The sequence below is a fragment of the Macaca mulatta genome, chromosome 14, assembly GCF_049350105.2.
Source record: "Macaca mulatta isolate MMU2019108-1 chromosome 14, T2T-MMU8v2.0, whole genome shotgun sequence".
In the NCBI taxonomy this organism is placed as follows: Eukaryota; Metazoa; Chordata; class Mammalia; order Primates; family Cercopithecidae; genus Macaca; species Macaca mulatta.
This window is the reverse complement of record NC_133419.1, coordinates 17003690-17029470: the sequence shown is the minus strand read 5'-3', so window position 1 is coordinate 17029470 and position 25781 is coordinate 17003690. Positions and strand designations below refer to the sequence as shown.

At 35.9% G+C, this 25781-nt stretch overlaps 3 protein-coding genes across 3 annotated transcripts; all 3 read left to right on the top strand.

Moving 5' to 3' along the window:
* Positions 1–554: 554 nt before the first annotated feature.
* Positions 555–2131, top strand: OR5D13 (olfactory receptor family 5 subfamily D member 13). The gene has a single exon (XM_001104427.5). The coding sequence runs from the start codon at positions 894–896 to the stop codon at positions 1830–1832; it is 939 nt and encodes a 312-aa protein (XP_001104427.2). The 5' UTR covers positions 555–893; the 3' UTR covers positions 1833–2131.
* Positions 2132–6145: 4014 nt separating this feature from the next.
* Positions 6146–12733, top strand: LOC708150 (olfactory receptor 5D13-like). Its single transcript, XM_015114457.3, has one exon. The coding sequence runs from the start codon at positions 10314–10316 to the stop codon at positions 11256–11258; it is 945 nt and encodes a 314-aa protein (XP_014969943.2). The 5' UTR covers positions 6146–10313; the 3' UTR covers positions 11259–12733.
* Positions 12734–19295: 6562 nt separating this feature from the next.
* Positions 19296–20240, top strand: OR5D14 (olfactory receptor family 5 subfamily D member 14). Its single transcript, XM_001096491.5, has one exon. The coding sequence runs from the start codon at positions 19296–19298 to the stop codon at positions 20238–20240; it is 945 nt and encodes a 314-aa protein (XP_001096491.5).
* The last annotated feature ends 5541 nt before the right edge of the window (positions 20241–25781 follow it).

Genomic DNA, 25781 nt, shown 5'->3' with positions numbered 1-25781 from the left:
TGTCTCTATTTTTCTAATATATTCTGCATTTGCACATATAGAATACATATTATGTACATACATGCATACATATATATGCATATCTTAGAAGAGATTACCTAAAGCACATTGAGAAACAGATAGTGAAAATTTAATTAATTGACTTTATTTAATAAAATAATAAAAGTTCAGCAAATTGTCAAAATGTCCGTAAAAACACTCTATGAGACAACATACATTGATTAAAATTTTAATGGAAGCTATATAAACATCTTAGAAATGGGCTTCCGCAGCAGACTCTCAAGCATTAGGTGGGAGGCATAGGTTATATACATTTTATGGTTTATTTATATTCTTAAATTCCACAGTCATTTAATTCTGTGTCATGCTTAGCAAAGGTAGAAGATACTAACATTTATGTGCCACTAATGGTGGTGCCAAACCACCTACTTGATTCTCAGTGTAATTCTTAGATCCATGGGAAAGTTTCCTTTGTGTTTCTCAGTTTTTTAAAAATTTATTTTATATCATAATTTATATTTCACTTCTATGTGAATCATACTAAAAATGGCTGACTTTTCAATAATAGAATGATTACTACATATTTTCCACATAAATGGTGGTTTTTGCCCTTTAGGAGGCATCAAAATCACCTGTAGGCTTGGCTAAACCACAAATAGCGGGCCTCATCCCAGAATTTCTGTTCAGATGGTTGATGGAGCTGGAGAATTGGCAATAGTAGGAAATTCCCAGGAGGTGCTGCTACTGCTGGTTTGATGACCACATTCTGAGAATCACTGTTCTATATCACTTATCATAGAAACACATGAAGCCTATTTCCTCTCTCTCTTTCTGTTTCCTATCCAGTTCTGCTTTTCAGGAATAACTTTTTTCTTTTTATTCCAACAGGTATCATGATGGCATCTGATGAAAATCAAAGTGGCACACCCACTTTTATTCTCTTGGGTTTTTCCCAATACCCAGAAATCCAGGTTCCACTCTTTTTGGTTTTCTTGTTCGTCTACACAGTCACTGTAGTGGGGAATCTAGGCATGATAATAATCATCAAACTCAACTCAAAACTCCATACGATCATGTACTTTTTCCTTAGCCACTTGTCCTTGGTAGATTTCTGTTTTTCCACTGTAGTTACACCTAAACTGTTGGAGAACTTGGTTGTGGAAAACAGAACCATCTCTTTCTCTGGTTGCATCATGCAATTTTGTTTTGCTTGCATATTTGGAGTGACAGAAACTTTCATGTTAGCGGCAATGGCTTATGTCCATTTTGTGGCGGTTTGTAAACCCTTACTCTATGCCACTATTATGTCTCAGAAGCTCTGCGCTCTTCTGGTGGCTGGGTCCTACACATGGGGGATAGCGTGCTCCCTGACACTCACATATTTTCTTCTTGAACTGTCGTTTTGTGAATCTACCTTTATAAATAATTTTGTCTGTGACCACTCTGTAATTGTTTCTGCCTCCTACTCAGACCCCTATGTCAGCCAGATGCTATGCTTTATTATTGCCATATTCAATGAGGTGAGCAGCCTAATTATCATTCTGACATCATATATGCTTATTTTCATTACCATTATGAGGATGCCTTCTGCAAGTGGGCGTCAGAAAACCTTCTCCACCTGTGCCTCCCACTTGACGGCCATCACCATCTTCCATGGAACTATCCTTTTCCTTTACTGTGCTCCTAATCCTAAAACTTCTAGCCTGATAGTTAAAGTGGCTTCTATATTTTACACAGTGGCGATTCCAATGCTGAATCCATTGATCTATAGCCTTAGGAACAAAGATGTCAAGAACATGTTTGAAAAATTAGTTGTCACCAAATTGACTTAACACGGAATATAATATTCTTAGATACGTTATTTCTGAAAAAAATGATTTACTATCCTACAGATTACCCATCTCTTATAGTGCAATTGATTATTCAAATTATTTAATCAATAGACTATCAGTTAATATATTCATGCCAGCATAACCTTTTGAAATTAGTGAAATAGCTCTAAATGACATGAAACCAAAAAATCTAAAAACTAAAGCTTTTATATCATCTGTTGCAGTATTTGTAAATTATTTTAAAATACAAAATAGAAGGAAATATTTTAAAACCATATATGTGATAATAGGTTAATATAAAAATATATAAGAAACTCATTCACACCAATAGCAAACAAAACCCAAACACCCTGACTTTTTTAAATGGCCAAAGGACCTAAATAGACATTTTTTTTTTTTTTTTTTTTTTTTTTTTACCAAAGAAGACATGGAAATGATTAACAGGTATATGAAAATATTATCAATATCACTAATCATCCAATAAATGCAAATCAAAATTATACAAGATATCACCTCACACTTGTCACTATGGCTCATGAAGAAGTCAAAGATAACAAATGTTGGCGTGGACATGGAGAAAGGGAAAGCTTGTATACTGTTGGTGGGAATGTAAGTTGGTAATAGTCATGTGGAAAACAGTATGTAGCTTCTTTAAAAAATTAAAAATGGAGTTACCATATGATTCAACATCTTCAATACAGGGTATATTTCTAAAGGAAATGAAATCAGTACGTGAAAGACATACTTTCACTCTCATGTTCATTGCAGTATTACTCACAATATTCACAATATGTTAACAGCCTATGTGTACATCAGCAGATGAATACACAGTGGAATACTACAGTCTTTACAAGGAAGAACACCATGCCCTTTGCAACAGTGTTGAATATCCATGATATTATGCAACATACCTTTTATTTTTTATCTAGTTTACATTTGTAACTACTAAATCAGCATTTAAAAAATTTCTGTTTACATTTGAGATGATCAAAACAGCAGCAATTTGTCTTTTAAAAAGTTATGGAAATGTTTGACTGCAGTGAATCTCTATATCCTACCTGAAGTGAAAAACCATGACTGGCTCTCAAGTAAAGAATGGAAGTGAGAAGAGTGACTGACCTGGTTAAATTAGTGAAGAAAATAATTGCAGAGTTATATTCCTATCACACCAGTTCTCCAGCAATGGTTCCTAATAAAAATAAAAACTCAAAAATAACAGATAAAGAATTCAAAGCATGGATCGCAAGGAGGCTGAGTGAGATACAAGACAAGGTTAAAAATGAAAACAAAGAAAATCCTTAAGCAATCTAAGAAGTGAAGGAAGAGATAAACATCTGAAAATAAAATCAATTAGAACTTCTGAAATGGAAAAACTCACTTAAGAAATTTCAGGCCGGGCGCGGTGGCTCAAGCCTGTAATCCCAGCACTTTGGGAGGCCGAGACGGGCGGATCACGAGGTCAGGAGATCGAAACCATCCTGGCTAACACGGTGAAACCCCGTCTCTACTAAGAAATACAAAAAACTAGCCGGGCGAGGTGGCAGGCGCCTGTAGTCCCAGCTACTCGGGAGGCTGAGGCAGGAGAATGGCGTGAACCCGGGAGGCGGAGGTTGCAGTGAGCTGAGATCCGGCCACTGCACTCCAGCCTGGGCTACAGCGCGAGACCCCGTCTCAAAAAAAAAAAAAAAAAAAAAAAAAGAAATTTCAAAATACAGTTGAAATATTTATCAATAGACTGGACCAAGCAGAAGAAATAACTTTAGGGCTAGAAGGCTGGTCTTTTGAACTAATGCAGTCAGGTAAAAATAAAGAAGAAAGAATTTTAAAAAATGAACAAAGTCCTGAAAAAATATGGGATTATCAAAAGCTACAAAACCTATGAATTACTGGCATGCCTGAGAGAGAAAAAGGTAAAGCAAACAACCTAGAAAACGTGCTTCAGGAAACAAAGAACATTTCCTAATCTTGCTAGAGAGGTAGACATGCCGAATTCTCAGCAGCAACCTTGCAAGCCAGAAGAGTTTGGGAGCCTATTTTCAGCATTTTTAAAGGAGAGAAATTCCAACTAAAAATTTCATGTATCACAAAACTAGGATTCATAAGTGAAGGAGAAATAAAAACTTTTCCAGACTAGCAAGCACTAAGGAAATTTGTTACCTCTAAATTAGCTTATAAGAGATCCTTAAGGCAGTTCTAAACATTGAAATAAAAGAATAATATCTGCTACCACAAAAATATCCTTAAGTACATAGCCCACAAACCCAACAAGGCAACCATAAAATAGAAACTACAAAGCAATCAACTAGCAATTTGATGGTAGGATCCAAACTTCACTTACCAACATTAACCTTGACTGTAAACATTCCACTTATATGCCACTGAGTGACAAATTGGATAAAACAAACAAGACCCATCTGACTATCAAATTGCTGTCCTCAAGAGATCGTTTTCACATGGAACAACATAGATTCAAAGTAAAGGGTTAGAGAAAGATCTGTTATGTAAACAAAAAATAATAGAGAGCAAGGATCACTATTCTTACATAATAGAAAACAGATGTTAAACTTACAACAGTAAAAAAGGATAACGAATAACATTACATAATGATAAAGGATTCAATTCAAAAATAAGACTTAACTATAGTAAATACATATGCACCCAGTATTTGAGCACCCATATGTATAAAACATGCATTTCTAGGCCTACAACCAGCCATGCAATAATAATGGGGGATTTCAACCCCTCATTGACAGTGTTAGACAGATTATCAAGGCAGAAAACTAACAAAGAAATTCTGGATTTGTTTGACACTTGAGCAATTGGACATAATAGACATCTACAAAATACTACACCCATCAACCACAGAACATACATTTTTCTCATCTGTACACAGAACATGTCCAAGACTGGCCACATGCTTGAACATAAAGCAAGTCTCAATACTTTTTTTTAACAATGAAAAGCATGTCAACCATACCTTTGAACCACAGTGGAATAAACATATAAATCAATACCAAGAAGATCTTTCTAAAACACACAATTACATGGAAATTAAACTTGCTTCTAAATGACTTTTGGGTAAACAACTAAATTAAGGCAGAAGTAAAAAAAAAATTTCTTTGAAATAAATGAAAACAGAGACACACACGGCAAAATCTCTAGGATGCAGCAAAAGCTGTGTTAGGAGGAAAGTTTAGTGTGCTAAAGTTAGAAAGATTTCAAATTCATGACCTAACATCATACCCACAGGAACCAGAAAAAGAACAAACTAATCCCAGAGCTGGCAGAAGAAAGGAAATAACTGAAATCAGAGCAGAACTGAATGAAACTGAGACTTAAAAATACATGTAAGGAATCAAAGAAACCAAAATAGAGTTATTTGAAAGAATAAACCAGATAGATAGACTGCAAGCTAGATTAACAAAGAAAAAAGAGAAGATCCAAATAAGCACAATCAGAAACAACAAAATGACAACCAGTTTCACCAATATACAAAAGTTCTTCAAAGACTGTTATCAACACCTTTTTGAAAACAAAATAGACAATCCAGAGAAAATGGGTAGAATCCTGGAAATGCACAACCTCCCAAGATTGAATCAGGAAGAAATTGAAACCCTGAACCAACTAATACCAAGTTCTGAAATTGAACCAGTAACAAAAAACCTACCAACCAAAAAATGTCCCAAACCAGATGTATTCACAGCCAAGTTATACCAGACATACAAAAAAGAGCTGTTACCAAGTCTACTGAAACTATGCAGGAAAATGTCAGAGGGGGGGACTCCTCTTTACCCATTCTATGTAGCTAGCACCACTCTGATACTAGTGAGTGGCAAAGACATATGGAAAAAATAAAATTATAGGCCAATATTCTTGATGAACATAGATGCAAAAATCCTCAGCAAAATATTAGGAAGCCAAATACAGCAGCACATCAAAAATTAATTCAGCACTACGAAGTCGGCTTTTTTCCTGGAATGCAAGTTTGGATCAACATATGCAAATCGAAAGTATGATTCACAACATAAACAGAATTAAAAACAAAACCATATGATCATCTCAATAGATGCAGAAAAAAAATCTTTTGATAAAGTCCAACATCCCTTCGTGATAAAAACACTCAACAAACTATGTATCAAAGGAATGCGTCTTGAAATAAATAACATCCATTGATGAAAAACCCACAGCCAACATCTTACTGCACAGGCAAAAGCTGGAAGAATTGCAAGAAGACAAGACTGCTCACTCTCATCACTCCTATTCAACAGAACACTGAAAGTCCTAGCCTAAGAAAGCAAACGAGGAAAAAAAAAGGTATCAAAATAGGAAAAGAAGTCAAACTATCTCTCTTTGATGATAATATGACTCCATACCTAGAAAACCCCAAAGATTCCACCAATCCACTCCTGGAACTGGTCAACAATTTCAGTAAAGCTTCAGGATAAGAAATCAATGTACACAAATAATTAACATTTCTATATACCAATAACATTCAAATTGGGAGACAAATCCAGGATGTAGTTCAATTTACAATAGCCACAAAAAAGTACCTTGGAATACATCTGACCAAGGAGGTGAAATCTCTCTACAAGAACCACAAAAAAACTGCTGAAAGAAATCATAGATGACAGAAACAAATGGAAAAACATTCCATGTTCATAGATTGGAAGAATCAATGTAATTAAAATGGCTATAAAGCCCAAAGAAATGTACAAATTCAATGCTATTCCTATCAAACTACCAACCTCATTTTTCAGAGAATTAATTGTTCTAAAATTCATGTGGAATGATAAAGGAGCCGAAGTAACTGAAGCAATTATAAGCAAAAAGAACAAATCCAGAGTCCTTACATTATCTGACTTCAAACTATATTACATGGCTACAGTAACCAAAACAGCATGGTACTTATTAAAAAAAGCAGGCATGTAGACCAATAGAACAGAATAGAGAACCCAAAAATAAAGCTCCACACCTACAGCCTTTTGATCTTTGACAAAGTCTACAAAAATAAGCATCAAGCAAAGGACACCCTATTCAATAAATGGTACTGGAATACCTGGCTAGCCAAATGCAGATGCTTATCTTTTACCATATACAAAAATTAACTTGAGATGTGTTAAAGATTTAAATGTAAGACCCCAACCTCTAAGAATCCTGGAAGAAAACCTTCTAGCAGATACCTGGAATTCTGGAATAAAACCAAGCCATCTACAACAAAGTTTCTATGTCCTAGGATAAATAGCTTCTGTTGTGTTAGTGGTCCCAGGTGGAGACTCTGACAAAGTTTAGCCAGGTTTTCATGAGTCCAGAGAGAGCCTAAGTGGATATAATTATGGAATATTTAGGTGTAGTGTAATCAATTGATTGGTTGACCCCCAATCATTTTAGAGAGTTAAATGTGCTTCCAAAATACATATGTTATTTTAAAGAAGGTATGGGCAAAAAAGATATTTCAAGACTTGATTTTATTATTATAAGCTTGGAAAAGTAGCATGCTCATATTTGGAAGAAAGCACAAATTACTTTCCATGAAGTAAATCAATTGTTCCAAGGACAATACTGATTATTTTATGATAGATGAAAAAGCCAGAATGCACATTCTATTGTTCATACATCTCAAAAAACACAAGATATATACACAAAGACATAAAGATAAAATGTTAACAGCAGTTATTAATTGTTGCATTCTCACTGATTTATCATTTCCTTTGTGTTATATTATCGATAGCATGTTTTCTATGTGAATGTGTGTATTTTCCATCATGAAAAGTTCTAAAATAAATTAATGAAATAGGTTTGATGAGAGACATTGTCTTTAGTGGTTTATGAGAAATTACATTATTGCAAAATGCCACACAGCGAGGTATTTAACCTAATTTCTGAGTTTGTGTTTTAAAAATAAGTAGTTCAGTAAAAGTTCTCTAGGGTCTAAACCCCCAAGGTCATGAAGGCCTACATAAACCCTAGCTTTTGTTTCTAGGAAGCCGAATCAACTTCGAAACCTCCTTCTCTCTCTCTCTTTTCTCCTCCTTTCCCTGATTTTTTTCCTGGGTATTAAAAAAGAAATATATTCTCAGAATACTAATTTAAATTTATTGTGGACTCCTGTTATATTTATCAACTTCTTAATAATTTAAATGATACTCGAACTCTGAGTGGAAACTTCCTTGGAGATTAGGATCTTCAGGTGAATTGGCTTCAGGTCAGTGGTATATCTTGTGTTATCTTTCACTAATATGGGGCACCCTGAAATCCTGAAATCTTTGAAGTAGGAAACTCCCCATTAGTCTAAGTGCTAAACAAACTGAGTCTGTCTTCCCAAGGGCTTGGTTTGTTGAGTTCTGATGGTCAGATGAAACTAAAATCATATCTCTTCTTATAGAATTTATACAAACACTTTTTTGTTACTGTGAACATTTTGAAGATGTATTTGTTACTGGCTCAACTGATTTTTAAAATCTTCATTAAATTAAAGAGATTTTTGAGATTATGAACTGCTTATATTTCCAGATGTCTGTGCTTTCTCAAAATAATATTTCCAAATAGAACCAAGATTGCATACTCAAAACAAGATAATCACATATGTACCTTTAAGGTTCAAATGACCCTTATTTTATCAAAAACCTCTCCAATATCTAGAGTGGCAATGTTATTGTCACCAGAAATTTTGAGAGTGAGTATGTAACCATTGGTGATTTTTACCACATTCTCTGACTTGCTCTTAATAACATGAAAAGCTTCGACAAAACACATTTTATGCTACTCTTGAATTCAGAGATTCAATGAGTATTTAATAATATATATGTTAGTAAAGCTGCCAGATTAAAAAATAATAAAAAATTAAAACATAATGAACAAAGGATCTAGATGAATGTTAAGAGCATCTGTAACACTGAGTGATAAAGCACTAGTGAAGGAAAGAAAATAAAAGAGTAAAGGAATGTGTCAAAAATTTACCTTTATCATTTTAATAATGTTGCTACATTATTTTAGAAAACTAATGCAATTATTGTAGCATAAAGATGGGATCAACAGAAAGGTTGAAGATATGCAAAATTATATTTCCTTCAACATCCAAATATACTTTAAAACTAGAAAAATTACCATGGTGACTCATAAAAGGTGTCATTCCTATGATCCTCAGACTGGGCATCTGCCATGTAGCCATGACAATATTGTCTCCTCCAGTGCTTCACCTTTACAGACCCTTTGCCATTTTTAGTGCTAAATTTGTATGAATTGTTAAATTAGTGCTCTTGAGAGACGGGTGAATCCTTTGAGGTCGGGAGTTTGAGACCATCTTGGCCAACATGGTGAAAGCCCTCCTCTACTCAAAATACAAAAATTAGTGAGGCATGGTGGCAGGCACCTGTAGTCCCAGCTACTCAGGAGGCTGAGGCAGGAGAATCGCTTGAACCCAGGAGGCCAAGGTTGCAGTGAACAGAGATCACACCACTGCACTCCATCCTGGGTGACACAGCAAGATTCCATCTCAAAAAAAAAAAAAAAAAGAAAGAAAAAGAAAAGAAATGTGCTATTGAAAAGCACAGACCTTCAGAATGCTGGAACTGTGAAAAACACATTTTTAAGAATACTATAGGAGAGTTTTCTATCTAAGAGAAAACTACAGTAATACCTTCTTATCTGTGTTTCTTCTTTCCATGTTTCAGTTGTGGTCAACTGCCATATGAAAATATTAAATGGAAAATTCTAGAAATAAAAATTCCATAAGCTTTAAATTGTGTGCTCTTCTGAATAGCAGGATTAATTCTTACGCTATTCCATTCCATCCTGCCTGAACATGAATCGTCCCTTTGTCCAGAATTCCTGTGCTGCAGATGCTACCCTCTTTCTTAGGAGCTGTCCATTTCATCCTTTCTAACAAAGAAGAAGAAGAAAAAACGTAGATCAACTGTTGCAGCATCATCACAATGCTTGTGTTCAAATGACCCTCATTTTATTTAATCATGGCTCCAAAATGTGAAAGTAATTATGTTAGCATATTGTGGTAATTATTTTCTTTTATTATAAGTTATTATTGTTAATCTTGTACTGTGTCTAATCTTCCAATTAAACTTTTTCATGGGTATGTATATATAGGGAAGAAGCATAGCATATACGGCAGTCGGTACAATTCGTGGCTTCAGGCACTTACTGGGAGTCTTGAAATATATCCCTTGTGGCTAAGGAGGGATTACTGCACTGTACTGCAACCTCTGCCATTCAGGGTCAGCCTCAAAATCCAGCTCATCACTAACAAGCTGTCTAACCTCAAACAAGCTCCTAATTTATGCATGCTTCAGTTTCCTTCTACATAAAAAATGGGGCTACTTATTTTAAAATTCATTGCATTATTTGAAAATCTAAATTCATATGTTTTAATGTTTCAGCACAAAGTTTGACACATGGGTAAATGTTATATGTGTAAGAGATAATTATTTCTTTTATTATTATCATTTCAGATTTTCTCAGACAACAACCATGTTGTTAGCTGAAGGAAATCAGAGTTCTGGAGCCATGTTTACCCTGTTGGGCTTCTCAGAATATGCAGACCTCCAGGTTCCTCTGTTCCTGGTCTTCCTGACCATCTACACAATCACAGCGTTGGGAAACCTGGGCATGATCATGATCATCAGGATCAACCCTAAACTCCACACCCCCATGTACTTTTTCCTCAGTCACTTGTCCTTTGTCGATTTCTGTTATTCCACCACAGTTACACCCAAACTGCTGGAGAACTTGGTTGTGGAAGACAGAACCATCTCCTTCACAGGATGCATCATGCAATTCTTCCTGGCTTGTATATGTGCAGTGGCAGAAACATTCATGCTGGCAGTGATGGCCTATGATCGATACGTCGCGGTGTGTAACCCTCTGCTCTACACGGCTGTCATGTCCCAGAAGCTCTGTGCATTATTAGTGGCGGGGCCCTACACATGGGCTATAATCTCTTCTTTGACACTCACCTATTTCCTCTTGTCATTATCCTTCTGTGGGCCTAACATCATCAATAATTTTGTCTGTGAGCACTCTGTCATCGTCTCCGTCTCCTGCTCTGACCCCTACATCAGTCAAGTGCTTTGTTTTGTCACTGCAATATTCAATGAGGTGAGCAGCTTGGGAGTCATCCTCACTACCTATGTTTTCATCTTTATTGCTGTCATAAAAATGCCTTCTGCGGTTGGACGCCAAAAAGCTTTCTCTACCTGTGCTTCCCACCTGACCGCCATCACCATTTTCCATGGGACTGTCCTGTTCCTTTATTGTGTGCCCAACTCCAAAAACTCTTGGCTCACAGTCAAAGTAGGTTCTGTGTTTTATACAGTCATCATTCCCATGTTGAACCCTTTGATCTATAGCTTCAGGAACAAAGATGTGAAGGAGAGTGTTCAAAAGTTAATGAATCACTCAATACAATTGTGTTAAAGGCTTATGTTCCCAAAATGAATTCAATGTATTATATTGAGGCTCATTCCATGCTTTTAGTAAAGAATAATTTGGATTAGTTAGTTGATTCACCAGTCAGATTTTTAAATCTATTTTAAGAAGCCAGTTATGTGATCACTTCATTTTTATTCACTTCTGTTTTTAGCAAAATAGTTGTGAACCATATGGGCTATAACAAGTGCTATGGGTTAAATGTTGTCTCCCAAGTTATTTAAGTTCACCCAGAACCCCAGAAGTAATCTATTTTTGGAAATAGGATCATTGTTAATATAATAAGGCTAAGAGGATTACAGTGGGACCTAAATCCAAGAACATCCAACGAGTGTGTTCTTATAACAGACAATAAAGGACAACAGAAAGACATACAGGGAGGAAGGTCATGTGAAGGCAGAGGGAGATGGTGTTTGCTGCCACAAGCCAGGGAGCAAGGAAGGATTCTCCTCCACCGCCTTCAGAGGCGGCAGAGTCCTGCCAGCACCTTGATTCAGACTTTTGGTCTTGAGAACGATGAGAAAATCAATTTTAGTTGTTTTAAGCTGCCAAATTTTGGATAATTTTTTGTGGTAGTCTTAAGAAATTTACATAACAAGTAAATATTAGATCATAAAACCTAAATCTCTTGTTTTATCTTTTGGCATGCTAAATAAATTTTCAAACAACATTCTTCAATTCCAGTTTAGCAATGAGAATGTCAGGTTTACAGAGGAGATCTAAGAAGCTGAATAGGAGTGTGCATTTGTAAGAATAAGTAATGACAAGCTAGGACACGGTCTCTAAGTCCTACTGAATTCTTTGTTCTTTTCTCCCTCACATCCTTCTGTGCTTTTATAGACAGTAATATTAAACATGATGACTCCGAATATCAAGTAAAAATCTTGATTTTATGGGAAGTTCCTGAAAGATTACCAAGAGGGTAAAAATTTTTAATATTGTTAATCTCACAAATTTATGTGTTAAACTTGATTCTTTAAATTCTATTTACCAAGAGTCGATATCATGATAAATTTCAGACATAAGTAATATAATCTCTGTTTTGCTTTTTAAGGCAAAATGTTACCTCTGTTTACCTCTTGCTAATCATGGTTTGTGTTACATAAGTTTCCCCAGGACATGGACTGTGTCAATCTGGTATTGTTCCTTCACCTCACCTTTGAGATTAAATATTAATTGCTAACCCAGAGTTACTGTGTTCACATCAAATAAAGCTTTCAACTTCATCTTATGCTATAAAATATACCACCAAACCTTCTCTTATATATGTGAGTGAATAGACAACTATAAAACGTAAAATAAACCTTTTTTATTTTTAAGTTTTCTTAGCTGTGCACCATGGATCAGAGATAACTTTGCCATAAGTCTGAGCAATTACTAACATATTGTATCACACATTTTCCAGATAATGTGACCCACAGTTTGTTCACCCTGGGAAATAAAATTAAAACTTGCAATTTTAATTTCACCTTGGATTGGGTGGTTTTCTTGGTGTGTGTATATGGCGTTGTGCTATTAAAGGATGCAAAATATTACTATCTCTCTTTCAACACATATATGAGAAATTAAGCCTTATCAATCATTATCCTTCAGAATAAATGTGTTTATTACATACTTGCTGTTATATTGTCTTGTATACGGAGACGGGATAAATTGTCTTTGATCCTGAGTTTCTGAATAGAAGCAGCAAGAAGGCGACAAAGAACAATACAAAAAACTGAGTAAAAACTGAATGTTTATTTATGTTCTTTTAATTCATTAAAACATCTTGCTGCCTCATCAGAATTTCCACCATATCAAGGGGAATCAAAGTTAGCAATTTTCAAACCTTCATACACATGCAAACCACCTGGGAGGGTTGTTTGTAAAATGTCCATTTTGGTACAGAGAATTCTACATTTCTAGCAAACTTTCAAGTGATCCTGTGGTACTGGCCCTTAGGTCCTCTCTGGATATCAAGGATCTAAGCAAACATATATCTATGTCAAATTTTTGGTAATTTTTTGTGGTAACCTTAAGAAATTTATATAATATTCATCATCAAATATATACATTGTTAAACATAAAACATATACGTTGTTAGACATTTATATATATATGTCTAAACAACACTCCTGTCTAATTGTGTGTAGAGTCACTAGAGGCCATTTAAAATAAATTTTTGTTTTCTCCTTTTTTCTATTGGCAATAACATGATTTTAGTGATAAATTTTAATAATTATGAAAACATAACAGGACTTTTTAAAACTGAAACATTTAAATTAGAGAAAAAGTTTTCATGATTCTTGTATGCATCTTAACATACATACTCTCCCTTTTAAATAAGTTCTTTGCATTGTTTAAATCTTTGCAGACAAAGCTTTTCAAGAGCAAGTCAGTGGAAACTAGTACAGCAGGAGTTGAGATAGCCCTGTGCATGATACACTCACCATGTCCCAGAAGCTTTGCTCCATCCATCCAGCAGGATGTTAGACCAGGGCATATAATCTGTTCCCTGTCACCCATTCTCTGAGTGTATTGCTTATTGTGGGCACAATGTAGTTAACATATTTTAAAATAAATATTCTGTTGCCATTTCAGATTGATCAGTTCATCCGGATAGTGGATTTTTTGTTTGTTTTGTTTAGTCAATTTTGATGAATTAAGGAATCTCAGAGTCCTCACTCCTTAGCTGTCATTTTCAACTTGTCTAAAAGACACTTTCTACCAGTACACATCAGCCTTCTCCAACCGTTTCCCACATTTCCACCATCCTTCCTTTCTCTCATGCACCAACTCCAAAAGCTCACAGGTAGTTGAGAAAGCACACTCTACGTTATGCCATGTTAATCCCCAGGCTGAACTCACAGATTTGTAGCACGAGGTACAAAACTGTGAATGAATCTCTGCAGAAGTTAATAGACTTCAAAATATTTTCGCATTGGAAGTAATTTTAGTAACTGTATTTCTATGAAGGTATGTATGTTTCCATTCAAATATCACCATCTCACAGAATCCATCCTTGGCAACCTAATATAATGTGATGGTCACCCCTATCCCCTTAATTTGATTAATGTTCTTTCATAGCTGTAGGTGATATTTTAAATTCATGTAAGAATTTATTTGTTTGGTATTTGTTTCTCCCAGTAGGAGACAAGCTCCAAGATGGCTGAAATTTCTGTTTTATTTTTTCTTCTATCTCCAATACTTAGAAAAGTAACTTAGAAATTCAGCCTTCAATATACTGGATGAATTACAGGGGGAAAGAAACAAAAAGTTCAGACTAAATTAATAATATTTAGCATGATGTCTTATTTACCTAGGTAAGACTTCTGGTGATGTCTCCTCAATGAATATGGCTCCCATCTCCTATTCTAAAAACCAAAGAACAGGTGTAACGTAATCAAAGATGATCATGGTTCTTTATATGAATGATTGTGCTGCTAATTATTATACTGTGGAAACCTTTCTTTTTCTAATTGTAAGTATTTACTTTAAGCTGGATACTCTATAACTTTTTGACTATTTTACATTTGTCAGCACCACAAAAACAGTGCTCCCATTATCTACAATATGTCTCATAACTAGGCTTGGGATTAATTTTTAAATATTGTTAGGTTCAATTTAGAGATCTTTTCCTTCAAGCTTAATTTAGATTACAGAAAACATGAAAAGTTTCTTCAATATTGTAATTAATATTTCAGAAATTTTGGTTCATTTAATTAACCTCGTCACAGAAATCCAAACATGTATTGTTCTGGATTTAATTATTAATAATATCTCTGGATTAGACGGATTCTGGTTTATCATGATGGAAGACAGTTGTTTGCAGCTTGTATTAAGTTTCAGAATACTTGTGGATAATTTTGTATACATCTGCAAAATTGTTTTTGGACATTGGCCTAGTAATAATTTGTGTTTATTGGAAATATTAAAATAATACATTGCTAACAACATTCTTAAAGTATAATACTTCAATTTTTTGGGGTTCAGTAATAATTTTATAAAATTTACAACAAAAGGGATCTAAGAAATGTAAAAACGTTGCAAAACACTGGTGAAAATATCTCTGTAAGCAATGAATTCTTGCTTTCTATATTAATGATTCCATTAAGAATTCTTAGAAGATTTGGCTTCTCTCAAGGCTATAAAGGAAAATATATTTTGATATTAGAGTAGGCTAACATTTTGAAGATATAGAAAGCAAAATAAATGGGACTACATTAAAATTAAAATGTACTCCACTAGCACATGGAAAAAAGAAATCTGAGAATGAGAGAAAAATTTTGAAATATATTTAATTGACAAAAGATTAATATCCGTAATATAAAGATATCTATAAAAACAAATTCAAAAAATAAAGTAAATGTAATGGTGCTAAAATTGGAAAAAGAACAAACCATTTTCAGTTTATCCTTGTATATCATAAAATAATATTTTCTGGGTAACCTATGACATGAAAAATTATGCCAAATAACTGCTCTGAAGAAACTCAAGCACGTTCACATCAGAATAGATGTTCCAAAAATATTTAGTTTCATATTGCTTATAACAAAAAATGGAAACAGCCTAAATAGACTTAAAATAAATAAGATGTGTTATGATCATTCAATCTGATTCCACTAGTACAGAAATCACTCTTAATGGTTCCGTTACACAAGATTCCACTACACACAGAGGGACTTACTGTGAATTTTGTGTCCTATTTGTTTTAATTCACGCATACACTTATATATACAGAACACATCTTTGACCAAATATTTTCTGATGAAAGCATACTCACATCAGTGGACATATTGGGTAAGAAAATGGTATTTGCTTGTCCAAATTTTGGAAAATTATACCTTACCTTTTTATATTTTGGTAATGATAAGAAATAATTCCAGGAAAGAAGCAGGTATTATACCATTTATATGTAATGAAATTTAGAATTAGAAGTTTATTTACATAATGTTTGCATTCTGACTTATGTCTATTTCTGTCTCTTTACATGCATATGTATAAAAACATATATTTGCATATGTATAAACATACATATACATGCATGTATAGATGACCATGTACATATGCATGTATATATATTTGGTTGCCCACTGTGATTGACACATCTGAAATCAGCTACAGGCTCAGCTCTGAGCATGTGGGTGTAGTTTTACAGGAATAATGGATATTGCAACTAACTTTGTAAGCAAATCAATCCATGGAAATTGTAACTGGGAACGTACTTAAATTGCTTTTTGCCAAGGAAAATACACTTTAGCACTTAATGGCTGAAGGCAGTTTATTTCTCACCATTCTCTGGATTTAATGGGTGGTTCTTCTTCCAGTCTCACTGGGGCTCACTCACATTGCTGAACTTACCTGGGGACTGGGATGGATCTAACGCTTCCAAGATGACATCACTTACTTATTAGGTGACGTGGTACTGGCCTTTGGCTGTGGCGCCTCAGTATTTTCCCAAAGAGTTTCTCAACTGCTTATAGGTTACAATGGTTTTATTATGTGGTGTTCTCAGAGCAGCATTTGAAGAAAATGAAAGAAACTGCAAGACCTTTTGATGCCTCAACTCAGAATGCTCACATCACTCCTGCAATATTTTCTTGGTCAAACAAGTCACAATTCCAACCTAATGAATCAATCACCGTGTTCTCTAGTGGAAGCATGACACACTTGGGAGATAAGACTCTAAACCCTTAGAGCTCATGACTCCACTTATGGGAAGCAAAGATTTAGCGTGATGGGTAGAAGAACTATTTGTATTTGTATTTGTATTTTGGACCCAAAAGTTCTGGATCTCACAAATTTTTGGAGAAAGAGCAATGTATGTTGGTTGTAGATTTCAAACACATAATATATTCAGGAAGCTATTACCCCATTCTTCTAAGGTATTGCCAAAGAACATGCCCCATAACTAAGTTTCAAAGGTGTTCCTCATGTTCCAAGCACCCTTTTTGAATTTGTAAATACTAGAACATTTTTCTTTAACTGTTGCTTTTCAGGGCCACTCTAGGGTAGGATTATAGTGCTGCAGTTATTGATTTTTGTGTGGGCCAGCATATCATGGGGAATCATCTGAAAATGAGGCTCCTATGCTTCCTTCCACATTCAAGTTGCCATAGGGAATGCCCCATGAGACACAAATTCAGGCTGAACAAGAAGTAATATGGCAAGGGTATGGGCCATGGACATCTGTACCACTTGATTATGAAATTTACTTGTGTTTTCAGGTATAGGAGTGCTATTGGCTGCTGTGTATGTATATGCAGGATATATACAGGATAGACTATATGCCATTCACAAATGACAGCTGCACACCTCATGGTACTTGGTCGCTATTGTCAATCATTCAGTCTCTAATAGCAGTCCATCAAAAAGTCAGAAACTGACTCTCAAATGAATAGTACTCAACTGCAGAGTAAGATATTGCTTTTCTTTAAACTCCTAAAGATCTGACATGCAATTCACTATAAAGGCCTATCTAAAGTTCTGAACAACCCTACCTGATAAATATATTTCAAGGATAATAATATATACTGTGTCACACAGGACAATAGCACAACAGTTTGCTTGCTTACTGAGTTTGTTGTAAGTTTTCTCTTGTTTTGGGATCCACTCCAAATGGACAACTTTTGGGTCATTCTGTAAGTAAGTTGAGTAACTTGGTCAAAATCCAAGAGGCACACTGAATTTTGGAACAGATGAGGTAGTATTTAAAGTTTTATTGTAATTTTAATTATGTGCAAGCAAAGCCTGATAGTTAACTTCATGCTGCATTTTTTTTTTCTGCGTAACTTCAAGGAAATTCCAGTCACTAAATGTGACACAAGAGACTTGGCATTTGGCTTAATTGCCTGTTTTGATGCTCGTAAAGAGTAAGTTGTTAGTGATTCTCCAGAGTTTGAGTCCCTAGGGCTATAAAGTTAGATGAAAGAGTCTTGGTGCCTCAAGTATGCTCAGTCTGAAGAGATAGGAGGGTGGCAGCCTGTTTCTTTGTATGTAGCAGGTAAGTTTATCCAGGTTTTCTATGAAACTGAAAATAGGGTCTTCCTGATAGGTAACTGGTGCCTTTGACTTTTTAAATGTCAAATCACTGTGTAATTCAATTCTGAGCCCAATAATATTTAAAAATGAGGTCAACACTGATGGAAATATTTAGCCTCATATCCATTGACAATTATCTCATGATGAATGGTGTAAACTTGCTACTTGGAAATGGATTTTATCCATATTTCCTTTATATTCATCTTAAATTAGTATATAAAGTTTTATAAGATTGAAAACTAGTCAGGCTTAAGGGAACTTTTGCCTGATAAATCTTGAGACTCTTATAAGATACTTGTTAAGAGTAAGATACTTATGCAATACTTGAGCTATAGCAGATGCAGACCCTTAAGTCATAAACCCCGATAAAATGCCCATTCCACCAAGAGCTCAAAAGTAGGCCATTGTCCTTATCAACTCCTCAGCAACTAAGATATTCAATGAAAAAAGTAGCCTTTATAGAAGAAAAGTTGGTAAAAAGTGGAATTAGTGTGCTCTTTTTCTAGATTTCTACAACATTTTCCTTTATCCTTAGAATAGAAACATATTCTAAATATTTTAATCAATTTGTCTGTATAAACAAATACAGTAGCAATGTATGCTGTTGTTTGAGGTAAAGATTTTACATTTTTCCACAGAATCTTTATTAGTTTATATATTTATGTGTAAACATTTTCTGTAAGTTATGTGCATGTCATGCTACTAGCTAATGTGTGGATGTGTATACTACTGTATACATATACACACACATACATTCTTATATATATTCATATATATAAGAAAGTGTAATAAAAATGGAAAGACATTCCAAAGACTTGGCTTGGTTTGTTATAGACATAGCAGCTGCCTGCATGAGGCATGCTCTTCTTGGACAAAACTAGGACCAATAACTGTTTCTTCTTATTTTTTTCTTTTGATCAAAGAAAGTCATGACATAATTATCATTCACCCCATATTTTGCTTTGACAGGAACAACTCTCTTCAACCCTTCCACTAAAAGGAATTATGATGATGGTTTTAAGGAATCTGAGCATGGAGACCACCTTTGCCCTCTTAGGTTTCACAGATTACCCAAAGCTTCAGATTCCTCTCTTCCTTGTGTTTCTGCTGATATATGTTATCACCGTGGTAGGAAACCTTGGGATGATCGTAATCATCAAGATTAACCCCAAACTTCATACTCCTATGTACTTTTTCCTTAGTCACCTCTCTTTTGTTGATTTTTGTTACTCTTCCATTGTCACTCCCAAGCTGCTTGAGACCTTGGTAATGGCAGATAAAAGCATCTTCTTCTTTAACTGCATGATGCAGTACTTCCTGTCCTGCACTGCTGTGGCGACAGAGTCTTTCTTGCTGGCAGTGATGGCCTATGACCGCTTTGTGGCCATCTGCAATCCTCTCCTTTATACAGTGGCCATGTCACAGAGGCTCTCTGCCCTGCTGGTGGCTGGGTCATATCTCTGGGGCATGTTTGGTCCCTTGGTACTCCTTTGTTATGCTCTCCGGCTAAACTTCTCTGGACCTAATGTAATCAACCACTTTTTTTGTGAGTATACTGCTCTCATTGCTGTCTCTAGCTCTGATATACTCATCCCCCACCTCCTGCTTTTCGGCTTCGCCACCTTCAATGAGGTGTGTACGCTACTGATCATCCTCACTTCCTATGTTTTCATTTTTGTGACTGTACTAAAAATCCATTCTGCTAGTGGGCGCCACAAAGCCTTCTCCACCTGTGCCTCCCACCTGACTGCTATCACCATCTTCCACGGGACCATCCTTTCCCTTTACTGTGTACCCAACTCCAAAAACTCTCAGCAAACAGTCAAAGTGGCCTCTGTATTTTACACAGTTGTCAATCCCATGCTGAACCCTCTGATCTACAGCCTAAGGAATAAAGATGTGAAGGATGCTTTCTGGAAATTAATACACACACAAGTTCCATTTCACTGAACTAGTCTCAAAAGTTGTTTTCAATCCAAACGAACAACCCAAACAGAGACTAAAATGTTTCTAAAGCCTAGAGCATACATTTGTATGAGATTTTTATGGAATCGTGAAATGTGAATTGATATAGCATTCCCAGTATTATCAGGTTCAAAAATCTCTGCAAGTTGTATCTAGTCCAGTTTATACAAAATGAATGAAAATAAACATTTTATCTGAAAACACTGAGAAACCATATTTCAAAATTATTTCTAACCTTTAGATGAATGACTAAATAAACACAAATATTTGGTAATAAATACTCTACAAATTCAAGCAACATTCTCCAAATTTTCTCTAAAAAGAAACCCTTTCCCTGTAAACAAAAGTAGGGCTTCTTGAAGAAATGGCTAATTTGAAGTCTTGGGTGGAAAACAGTCAAGATGAGCCTGGGGCAGTTTAATGCTCCAGAAAGCTAGAATACTATCAGCAGCTAATCAGATTGTCTCAAAGAGGCATAGGAAGCAATTTGAAGTGGCTGATGCTGGTTTATGGTCAGAAAAATAATTTTAAACATAAAAATGACTATCAATTACAATTGATTTAAAGTCCTCATATATGCTTACATCTAGACACTAAGAAAGAAAAAAACTAAATAAACTATCGTTTAATATCAATGGTTATTAGGGTACCAATTCATGACTCTGAAAATAATTAATTAAATAATATATATATTTATTCTATTTTTCCTATACGAATTGTATTTCAACATCACCTACCAATTAATGAGGTGAATTTCAGAAGAAATAAAAGCATAAACAAGGACGAAATTAGACAATCACAGTTGTAGAACTCCACATTTTAAAAATGAATAAAGGTAATGATTTCAACGGACATAACAACTATTAGGCAAAAAGTTGTGGGTAATTTTAAGATGAAGTAATTAAGCTGACACAACCTGAATTCAGAGAACAGAATGTTCTTCACTAAAAGTTGGAAAGTTATCATCAACCAGTTACCATGTGCTTCTCAATGGACTGCAATGTACAGTAGTCAGAATCATCTATGAAGAACTTTCGCTTTTTTTTTTTTGAGACAAAGTCTTGCTCTGTTGCCAGGCTGGAGTGCAGTGGCACAATCTTGGCTCACTGCAACTTCCACCTCCCGGGTTCAAGAGATTCTCCAGCCTCAGCCTCCCAAGTAGCTGGGACTACAGGTGTGTACCACCACATCTGGCTACTTTTTGTATTTTTAGTAGAGTGTAATCAACCACTTCTTTTGTGAGTATACTGCTCTCATCGCTGTGTCTAGCTCTGATATACTCATCCCCCATCTGCTGCTTTTCGGCTTCGCCACCTTCAATGAGGTGCGTACGCTACCGATCCTCTTCACTTCCTGTGTGTTCGTTTTTGTGACTGTACTAAAAATCCATTCTGCTAGTGGGTGCCACAAAGCCTTCTCCACCTGCGCCTCCCACCTGACCACTATCACCATCTTCCATGTTGGCCAGGATGGTCTCCATCTCCTGACCTCGTTATCTGCCCGCCTTGACCTCCCAAAGTGCTGGCATTACAGATGTGAGCCACCAAGCCCAGCCAGAATTTTTGTTTCATTAAAAAAACTGAAAGAATGAACCTAAGCTAATAAATATTATTGATCTCAGCATTAAAAAGAATTAGTACAGAAATAAATAAAATGACACAAAATGAAGCACTAAGCAAAATACAGAGAGTGCTGAATTCTTATTTTCCGTTGCAAAAAAATTACCTGACATACACGTACACACACACACACACACACACACACACACACACACACACACACACACAGGCTCTCACACAAAGACTGGTTATATAACAGAATAAACTGGCTGTAACAACCACATCTTGACTCTTGATCCAAACTAACCGGAAAAATACGTCGTTGAGACAATTGGGGTAATTTAAACACGGATTGGGCATTTAATAATATTAAAAATATAATGATGATTTTGTTAGGTGCAGTTTTGGCATGAGTGTTTGGTTCAAATATTAAAAACAATCGAGGAATCAAAAACTACCTATCAGGTATTATGTTTTCTAGCTGGGCGACAAAATAACCTGTATGCCAAATTCCTGTGACACCAATTTGTCTTTAAACAAACTTGCACCTGTACCCCTGAATGTAAAGTAAACGTTAAAAAATCAAAACACTCTAATCAGAAGTTGATTGTTTGGCCTCTGGCCTCCATTTTACTTTAGAATCACCATGCTCTGGAGGTACTGACGGTTCACCAGAGAGGAACCTGTGGCATCATTGGACAAAAATACTGCTTCAAGGTGTTCAAACCAGAAGTACAGAGGTCCACTAGATTTTCTGCTTGGTCAGGGACAGAGCTGGTTATCAAGTGGGATGTCAGTGGGTGGAGCAGCAGGACTTACAGTGGGAGCTGATTTCAATTTTTGCTCTAGGTCTGCTGTTTGTTCTTTAACTTTATTAAGATGAATTTTAAGACTAGTTGTATACTTTTCTGAGTTCTTCATTCTATCTGATCTTTCCATAAGTACTAACAGCCAAATTGTTTAAAATGAGAGTTCCCTAATCTTTTTAATATAGAAGTTTTTCTAATTCAAATATTTGCCTTTTTCCCATTGATAATTAGGATCTTTACTGGTGTGTATAGTCCAATGGTGACTTAATACAACAAGCCTTTTTATGGAAAGACCAGGAAATAACTTCCTAGGTTTAGAATAAACGTTTACTAGGGATGCAAGGGGTGTTTCTGGAGCGAGTGCAGAAAGTGCAGCCTCCATGATCCAAAAATTCACTCTCAGATCTCTAGTCACTCACTGAATGTGAGACACCTTCAGTATAGGCCTGATAATCTGTGACACTGGGCAGGCAACACTGAGATGGGAGTTTCCCAGCACAAATCCAGGGAACAAGGTTGAGATGAGAAAAACTGTGAGAGGTTGGCATGTTTGGACAAAGAAAGTGCTGCTTAAAATCATGTGCCTCCATTCCTCAGTCTTTTCAGATTGACCTGTACCTGTGTGTGCTACCTTATGGTTCCTCTCCTTAGGACAAATGACACAAAAAGGCAAAGACAAACGAAGACAATTTCTGAGATGAAAAGGATCAAGTAGAATTCAAGAGTATTCACAAGAACACCATTTATCCAATTCAAGACTATCCTGGCTAACATGGTGGAGACACAGCCAAACCATATCAATATGTATATATTATGCATATATTCATAATCAATAGCCAATGGCTTTTTTTTTGAGACAGAATTTCTCTTGCCACCCAGGCTGGAGTGCAGTGGTGCAAGCACAGCACATTGAAGCCTGGAACTCCTGTGCTCAAGTGATCTTCTCATCTCATCCTCCCAAGTAGCTGGGACTACAGATGCATGCTATCAAACCCGGTTAACTTTTTTAAAAAAATTTTTTGGTAGGGAAAGGGTTTCACCATGTTTCCCAGGCTTGTCTTGAACTCCTAAGATCAAGCAATCTGCTCACCTTCGTTTCCCAATGTTCTGGGATTGCAGTCACTAGTCATCACGCTTGGCCAAGGTTATACTGGCTAGAATACATGTCAACTGCCTTTCTTTTCCATGAAAAGAAATTTACAGACACAAAACAGAAACAAGTCATACAATGGGTTTGAAGTGCTTTGATTAAAGGCAACTTCAGGCCTCATGGATAGCAGCATTTCAAGTTTAGGCCTTGCATATTGGCTTTTATTTTTCTCATCAGAGTGATTCACATGGAAAGATGTGAATGGATTAGTGAAATCACTTGCTTTTAAAGAGTGAGAGAAAAGTGGTTGTGAGAATGCTGGGTACAAAAGGAGACCCAGTAGGGTCCTCCAATTCAGAGAATTCCCAGATCAATTTTGGAAAACACAGATAGATTGTAACTCATTATATCCATGGAATTATTCAAATGTTTGCTTTCTCTAGGGTCACACAGACTGTGACTTGAACACTTTGTTCAGGTTGACCTTCCTATATCTAGTCAGGAAGGAGGCAGAACTTGAGGAGGTCCATGAGAAATTCCCATTTAATGACCAACCAGCATGGAAGAAGGAGTCACTCACACCAGTACCATTCTGGAACTCTGCTCTTCCTTACAGATGCACAGATGGCACGAACAAAAAGTCACGCTTGGCTACTCTTTACCAAGGAATCTGTGTGTGACTGTGGGCAAGTTACAAATGCTGTACCTCCATAACCTTATTTTTAAAGGGGAAATAACAACAGTACTGATGTCAATCATTTTCATGAAGAAAAAAATGTGTTCATAGTTATATATAGAATAGTACCTGACACAGGGGAAGTACTTAGTAAATGTAACCAATTATTATTCTTAGTAAAAGAGATTCATTATCCCCACCCCTTTCTGGTATTTGGAGGATCTCTGGTGTGGTTTCAGACTCTGTGTTCTGTAGGACGGAGTTTTTGAGTATAATAAGATAGACGAAGTTTATAAGACCTATTCATATATTTCATAATGGCAATGTGAGTACTGACTCTCAGAGGCAATGCTTGGATGTGGCATACAGTGTTCTGCAATTCATCACAAACTCTGAATGTAATTGCGTTAGATTACAATAATATGAACCAAGTTGGATTTTTTCTCACCCCTTTTATATTCCATAATGATCAATAATTGTTGGAGTCCCAAGATACGATGGTTTCCTTGATATCTTGTCGATATCCCACAGAGATCAGTGATCGTTTTGGGAAGTTTATGAAATGTGGGCCCCAGGGACACACCCACACACAAACACACACACAAATATAAAGCACAGCATTTTCCATCATAGCGTCTTCAGAAATAGGGGAAGCGATGTCTGTCCAATAGGTTGGTTGGTTGAACTACATTGTGTAGTTTTTAGAATGAACATAAATTTTATTTTCTGGGAGCTGGAACCCTGACTTTTGTTCCTCATCGAGGTAATTTATTATAGTCATACATTGCTGAAGGAGGAAGTCTAAAGGAAGGAAATAGTATTATACAATTTTTAAAATCTGTATTTTATCCCTCTCTTAATCAGATAATGTTTTTTTAAATGCCATGGTTTGAGCACTGCTTGATGACAATATTTTTCTCATTGTGTATTAAGGGACAATTTGGTGGGAAGTGGAAACTATTTCATCTGCAATAGCAAATATAACAGCTATTAGTGTGAGATGAAAAGCAGTCTGAACAAATTGGGATGAACGTTTGTTTTCTCTTTCCTTCCCTCTTTCCCTTCTATCACACTAACTCTGTCCATACAACCTAGTAAACACTGCATAGAGATTATCTCCAAAGTCACCTTGATGCTGAAGGTGGCAGCAAGAGGCAACAGGAACAGGACTGTTCATGGAGGGACATGGAGGGTCATGGACATGAGAACAACCTCTGAAGCAGAAAGAAGAGGAATTATTTTGTCTTTGTGAAAAGCATGTCGAAATGTCTCTCTGTGGCAGGGTTCTCAACTAAGGCATCATTGACATGTTGGTCCAGATAATGTTTTGTTTTGTGTGCTGTGGGCAGGGGCCTTCATGTGCTTTGTAGAGGGCATTGGAGAGTGTTCAAC